Genomic DNA, 7308 nt, shown 5'->3' on the forward strand with positions numbered 1-7308 from the left:
CCCCTTAGAGCGCGCGTATAGAAATTTGATCCCATGCTACGTCGAGGTTGTAGCCTCCCCACTTAGAGTTTGGCTTGACAGGTGTTGTGGGTGATTCCAGACATCGGTGAGTTAAGCTGGTGTGTGCAGGTCAGGCGTGTTTTCAATCAAAAGACCGTAGACGGAATTAGTCCCGATGGACTAAAGAAATCCGTTACCCGTGGGTAAAGAGTACACCCTCTGCAGAGATTATACATCTATTCGAATAGCCGTGTCCATGGTTAAGGACTACAGTCTGGGATAGGTCAAGTGTCGGTCTTCGGAGGAAAAACTGTTAAACCAGAACTTGGATCATGACTTGTGACTTGTGACGATTATGATTACGATTATTGTGGACTAACCCCTTTTCATTACTTTAAATTATTGAGTATCCCTGGGACGGTTCCACCTCCTGGATACTCACTGCAACTATTTTATTTATAAGCCCTTTATGTGGTTTCGCTCAGACGCCCGACTGTGGCATGCTTGTTTGTTTCTTTTATATATAAGCCCTTTATGTGGTGTCGCTCAGACGCCCGACTGCGGCAATGCTTGTTGTTTATTTATCTTTTATAAGCCCTTTATGTGGTGTCGCCCCGACGCCCGACTGCGGCATTATTATTTTTGTTGTTTCCTCTCGAGGAGTCATTCAGACCCTCGTTTGGCACCCAGTATTTTATTTTTGGTTATTATTACCCGCATGCGTGCATCATGAATATTTTTGTTTATCTCGTGACTGACGTTATGATCATAGAATATTTTCGGAACATGATTCTTCCCTTGATATATTATACCCGTGTTCTTGATGTTTGCGAGTACATTCAAACGTACTCACTGGCTTGTCCCTGGCTGTTGTCTTGGCCAGATTTTCTTGCACGGAGAAGAGTGTTACGACGACGGCCCCGGAACCTACGCAGTGTTGTCAGCAGCCTCGCGAAGATAGGAGTTATCCTGGTCAGCTGTTCTTGTGGGAAATGGAGTCCCATAGACGCAGATGAACCACAAACCGCTTCCGCCATCAACCACTAGACACCAAGTGTTGTACTCATAGGCCACAAAGGTCTTGTACTACATATTTTTGTACTTGCTTGGATTTTCTTGTATCAAGTTGGTGCCTCATCAGCTAACAGTAATCCTGGGGCTGGTGAGCACAACGGCCATTTTCTGGAGAATTAATATCCCGAAAAACCGGTCGTGACATTTGTGCGCTCATCAATGGGTGGATCTCAAAAGCGTTGTTGATCACCAGGAAAGAAACGCTCCTGAAGGCGGTGGCACAGGCTATCGTTGTTTATGCCATGTCGGTTTTCAATATCCTGGAGAATATTTGTAATGCTATTTGTGATGCCATTGCTAGATACTAGTGGGGTGACACGCATGATAAAAGGAAGAATAACTAGAAAGCGTGGTGGAAGATGTGCATTCCTGAGAATGATGGAGGTATGGGATTTCGTGATCTGCATTGTTTCAATAAAGCCATGCAGGCAAAAAAAATGTTGGAGATTTATCGAACGCTAATTGATTATGTGCTCAGATTTTGTGTGCCAAATATTGCCCGGATGGGGACTTGATGAATGCTACTTTGAAGAAAAGTTTGTCGTACACATGGCAGATTATCATGGAAGGTATGAAAACTTTCAAACAAGGGGCGACTTGATGACCAGGGGTTTGTGCTTCAATTGATATTTTGGCGGATCAGTGGATCCCAAAAAGACCGCAAGGTAATGACCCCTAGGGGGCAATGTTTTCTGCAGCAAGTTCAAGACATCATTGATCCAATATCACGGAATTGGGACAAGCAATTGGTGTAAATATATTTTTTTGCCGTTCGATGCGGAAAGGATCTTACAATTTTTGTTATCGTCTCATGGACAAACTGACTTCATCTCATGTCATTATTTGAAGTCATGTTGCTTTATTGTTCGTTCTGCATTCCATAGCACAAGACTGAACATAGAAGGAAAGCTTGTTTGAACCTAGGAGAGGGGAGGGTTGATGCTCACCCAATTTGGAAAGAATTTTGTTGCAGAACAGTAAAACATAAAGATCACGTTTTTAATTGGAAGGGTTTTACATGGGATAGTTTCGTGCTACTGTACACTAACTGGCCATCATGTAATCTGTCCAGTGTGCAAAACTATTGCTGAGGACCTCCGCCATATGTTATTTACCTGTGAAAGGGCAAGGGAGGTCTGGGAGAAACTAGGGTTGAGGCCCACTATCGATGAGGCTGCAGCTCATGAGCGTGCTGGTTTGATCATACTAGAGAAGTTGTTCTGTTCAGACCTTGCGGGCGAGGCACAGATTCCGATCACAAATGGAGTTGAGTTGTTTATGGTAGCTACGTGGTATCTATGTTGGAATCATCGAAAAACCAGCCATGATAAGAAGTATGGATCTCCGATACGAACAGCCATGAGCATATGAGGCATCGTTGCAAATGCTTTTGCTACCAAAACCAAGGTACCTATGAGGAAGTTAAGATGGGAAAGGCCATCTTCAGGTGTTCTAAAGCTGAATATGGATGCTAGATATCATGTTGATGATGGTGCGGGAGCAACAACTGCATTACGGGATAGTTTAGGAGCCTTCATTGCAGGATGTTGTTCATATAAACAACATGCAATGGATGCATCTTCTATGGAGGCATATGCTCTACTCGATGGTTTGCATCTCGGTGGCGAGCTAGGCATTCTGTCAGTGATGGTGGAGTCCGATTCTATGGAGATAGTCCAAGCTATTCTTGACCCCTCAGATTACAGAGCATTTGCATCAGTTGTCATGGACGATGTCGAAAGATGGTGAGTTCTTTCAATAGGGCGACTATTGTGCAGTGTGCTCGGGAAAGGAATGCGGCTGACCATTGGCTTGATGGAGCTAGTTACAGAGGGAAATTCTTTGGGTTGTGCATAATAAACCCCCGACTTGTTAATTCCCTCTCTTGGTGGAGAAGGGAAGGTTCCCCTCCTAGTAGGATTCGGCCTAGGCCATGCCATGTCCTTGTGGTGCTCCTTGTGGGCCCCCGTTGGCCCATTAGGGGTCGTCATCTCATGACGGTCCCTCACAACTTTCTTCCACAAATAAAATCCTGATTTTCTAGATGTCTCCGGAGCCCATTCCGGTGACCCCAATAACTTTCCATATATAGATCTGGACTTTCCGAAATCATGTTATACCTTCCCGAAATTCCAAAAATTGTTCTGAAACCATCCGAAACACTTTTGGAACTAACCAAAACTGTTTTGGTGCTCCTTTAACTCATTTCTCATTTCTCCGGTAATCAGGACTAACCCGTTAAGTGTGTGACCCTACAAGTTCGGAAATAAGCGGACATGACCCGGAACCCCTTCCGGTCAATAGTTAACAGCGGGGTCTGGACACCCTTATTAACTCCCACATATTCACGAAGTTCTCGAGCGAACCTTTGTTTACGAATACCATTCCCTTTGCTTCGCGATATGTTTATGAAACCCGTGGTGAGATAATTATGTATCCTTGTGATTCAACTCCTTGATCAGTATACCTTTATCCTCGTTACCGGTATCGTTCTCTTTACTCGTGTCTGTGTTTCGGTATCCCGTGATCTCCATCACGAGTGTCTGGCCAAAAAATAATGATACTGTAACACCGTGTGGGCCCGGAGAGTATCTCTCTATCGTGAGAGGAGCAAATAACAGTCTTGAACTATTGCTATCGAGACATACATTTCCGAAATACACGTAAGTCATGTATTCACAACCATTTACGGAGTGACATGTGGTGAACCCCAAAGTATCCACCCGGCATGTTGAGATGCAATATTCACATGGTCTAAGGGACAATGCATGCAAACGTGAACAAGTAATATGAAGTATTGATAACGTAACAACGATAACATTTCTCATTCATTCATAAGTTGGAAAACAATGTGTTCTCATTATTGACAACATCCTTGTTACTCCTAACAATGCTCATGATCAGGAAAACAAGATGATTAATCAATACATGAGCTACTCTTAGCAGCTAGACTAGGGAATACTTGGTGTTTATATTTCCACACATGTATTTGGGTTATCCTCTGAATCTCATATTCACGAACCAATACTCTTCTAGCATAGAAACATTAATAATGAACATGAAAATACAATAATACAATCATTATTGTCTCAAGGGCATATTTCCAACAGTCTCCCACTTGCACTAGAGTCATAATCTAGTTACATAAGTTCTCTAACACCAATGGCATTCCGGTGTTGCTCATGTTTTGCTCGTGGTAAAGACTTCGTCAGCGGATTAGACACATTCAGATCCGTATGAATCTTGCATATCTTCATGTCTCCACGCTCCACAAAATCTCTTATTAGGTGGAATCGGCGTTCAATATGTTTGGACCTCTGGTGAGACCTTGGTTCCCTTGCCTGTGCCACGGCGCCATTATTGTCGCAATAGAGCTCCATCGGGTCCAGCACACTGGGAACTACACCAAGCTCGGTGATGAACTTCTTGATCCAGTAGCCCTCCTTCACGGCTTTCAAAGCATCCATATATTATGCCTTTATTGTAGAATCCGCCACAGTACTTTGCTTCAAATTCTTCCAGCTTACCATGCCACCGTTTAGTGTAAATACAAACTCTGATTGAGATCTAAAGTCATCTGAAATCAGTCATGAAGCTAGCATCAGTGTAATACTTTACAATGAGCACTTCACCACCAAATACAAAGAATATTTCCTCAGTCCTTTTGAGGTACTTTAAAATATTTTTAATTATTGTCCAATGATGTGGACCTGGATCACTCTAGTATCTGCTCGTAACACTTAGAGCGTAGGACACATCTGGTATCTGCTCGTAACATTTCCTTCAGGCACGTGTGCGCATGTCCGCCGTTGTCCGCTGTCCATTTTACTTTCCCAACCGAACAAAAAGCGAATAAAATCCAGGTCCGTTTGGGTTTGGAGTTGCCCTAATAACTGCCTGGTGAGAGTCCAACGCCACGTTTCGCCACCTCCGTCCGCGCGCGAGCGACGCCGAGTGGACCTAACCACAATTGGCAATCGGTTGGGTTGGCCATCCATGCACGCTCCCTCGACCCTATCAGTTTTACCACTTCTCGATCGGCACTACTCGATCAACGTTGTACCCCCATAAATTTCTCATCATCCAATCAGTTCTCCTCGCTCCGCGCGCCGGTAGGACACAGTACACACCACTTCCTCTTCTTCGGAGATCATCGGTGGGCGGCGGGCGGCGGGCGGCGGGCGGCGGGCGGTGAACCTGCTGAGGGCGCCCGTGGCTCGGTTTTGATACGATCGACATGGCGGCGGCTGCGGCGGCGGCGTCTCTGGCGATCCGTCTCACGGCGCTCGTCGTGGTGCTCGTCGTCTTCTGCCCGACGGCGTCCGCGGCGCCGAAGGGGAAGAAGTACAAGGTCGGCGGTCCTGACGGGTGGCGCGTGCCCCCGAAGGCGGACAAGGAGATGGCGTACGTCAAGTGGGCGTCCAACATAACCTTCTTCGTCGGGGACTCCGTCGGTACGTAGTAACTGATCACGCGCACGCGGGGTCTTCTGCTCCATTGATTTGCCATCTGGAGACCAAATCGACCTAATCTTTCTGCGGTGAATGCAAATGGACATGCATGCATGCAGAGTTCGTGTACAAGAACGACTCGGTGATCAAGGTGAGCAAGGTTGGTTACTACCACTGCAACGAGACGGCGGGCATCGGCACCGGCCCCGGGCCGAGGGATGGCAAAACGCTCTTCATCCTCGACGCGCCAGGCTTCGTCTACTTCGCCAGCTCCAACCTCAGACACTGCAAGGATGGCCAGAAGCTCCTAATTAAAGTCCTCGACCCCGAGCAGCGGCCGCCGGCATCAGCATCGTCGCCGTTAGAGGCCCCGACGGATCCATCATCTCCGGAGCCAGGGCCGGCCTCCACGGAGCACTCATCCGCCATGGGAGGGCCATTCGTGGCGCCTCTCGCCCGCGCCATGGCACAAGCTGCAACATTGGTCCTGGCCTGCTTTATGTGAGCAAATCTTAGTGTAGGCTAAAATAATTGACTAGTTCGTTAGTATGTGGTGTGCGTGTGATAATCAAGGACCATCGATTTAGTATCAGAGTGTTCGGTTTGATGTATCGTGTACCGCCTTCGCATGTGTAAACAACAACTCTGTTTTTTTTATACTTTTACTTTGTGTCTCTGTTCGATCCAGAAACTAAATGCAGCCTTGAATACAAAACTAACCAAAGGGTAAATTTTACAACTTACAGGTGAACAATTGGTATACGACGTGAACGCGACCCAACCAAGTGACCTTTGCAAACCGTCAGTTACGCACGTACGTGTGCCCGCTCAGCACGTTCGTAGCATCCCTCCGTGATGGGTTTGACCACGATGCTCGGGCTATCTGGACCATTTCCTCTGTAGCCCCTTTGCTTTATTAATAAAAAAGCATCCAGAATTAGTTCTTTGAGGCATATCTATAATACCTAAATAGTTCATCCCCACTATGCTATTTCTGTTGACATGCAGCCTATCCACATCATCAGTACGTCCCACGTGTAAAAACTCCAACTGGTCGATCGAACCTTCCAGCCAGCATCTCCGTTCGCTACAGCGCCTGCTCCGTTCCTGCGTGGCCTATGTGGCCTGCTGCATATACAAGATTGTTGGCCCATCTGCTAACAAATGCCCTAAGAAAAGCCCACCCAAACATAACTGCTTTATAATTTAATAGAAAAATCTGAGCTCCGGCTGCGCCGCCGCAGCCCGTCGTCTCCCCAATTACTCCCCAGCCCTCACTGAATCGATTGATTTTACGCACCTCTCTTCGCATTCTACACCAGATCCTCTTCATCTTCTCCACTAAGTAAACGCAAGAATAATAGATGGAGTTAAACTTCCTTTTAAGGAACGGATCTGCGCCATTCCCTTAGTCTTCCACCACCACCATAACCAACGCCCCTGCTCTAGGTTATCAGGTTTTGCCCTCAGGAAATCAGTTTGCTGCAGGGATGAATCTGAACCCCACGCCTTCGACACCCGTCGTACCGCCCCCATGTCATTTCAACTATCGTTTTGGACAGGGCAATGAATCACAGAATCGGGAGGAGGCGTCGACCCGAAGCTTTCCCGAGCACTGGTGAAACACTTCATGACGCTATGTCCGCAGGTCGTTCTGTACGTGCTCTGCGGCGAAAGTTCGGGTACCATCTCCGGCCGATGCCCGCTGGATCAAGAGCAAGTCCCCCTGTTTTATTTCCTTAGACATGGACGAGTATTAGGTAAAGTATGTAAATCCTTGATT

At 46.7% G+C, this 7308-nt stretch overlaps 1 protein-coding gene across 1 annotated transcript; it reads left to right on the forward strand.

The window, feature by feature from the left end:
* Window positions 1-5311: 5311 nt before the first annotated feature.
* LOC109749615 (early nodulin-like protein 17) lies at window positions 5312-6434 on the forward strand. The gene is made up of 2 exons (XM_020308563.2): window positions 5312-5528; window positions 5645-6434. Exons 1-2 carry the CDS (start codon window positions 5312-5314, stop codon window positions 6028-6030), a joined length of 603 nt encoding a protein of 200 aa, XP_020164152.1. The 3' UTR covers window positions 6031-6434.
* Window positions 6435-7308: the final 874 nt, after the last annotated feature.

The sequence above is a fragment of the Aegilops tauschii genome, chromosome 3 (genome assembly GCF_002575655.3).
Source record: "Aegilops tauschii subsp. strangulata cultivar AL8/78 chromosome 3, Aet v6.0, whole genome shotgun sequence".
Taxonomy (NCBI): domain Eukaryota; kingdom Viridiplantae; phylum Streptophyta; class Magnoliopsida; order Poales; family Poaceae; genus Aegilops; species Aegilops tauschii.

What these genes read in the sequence shown, in the direction of transcription:
- LOC109749615 (XM_020308563.2), top strand. Translation starts at nt 5,312, where the DNA reads ATGGCGGCGGCTGCGGCGGCGGCGTCTCTGGCGATCCGTCTCACGGCG. An exon ending in CTTCGTCGGGGACTCCGTCG is followed by an intron (nt 5,529 to 5,644) that starts GTACGTAGTAAC and finishes GCATGCATGCAG; the next exon opens with AGTTCGTGTACAAGAACGAC.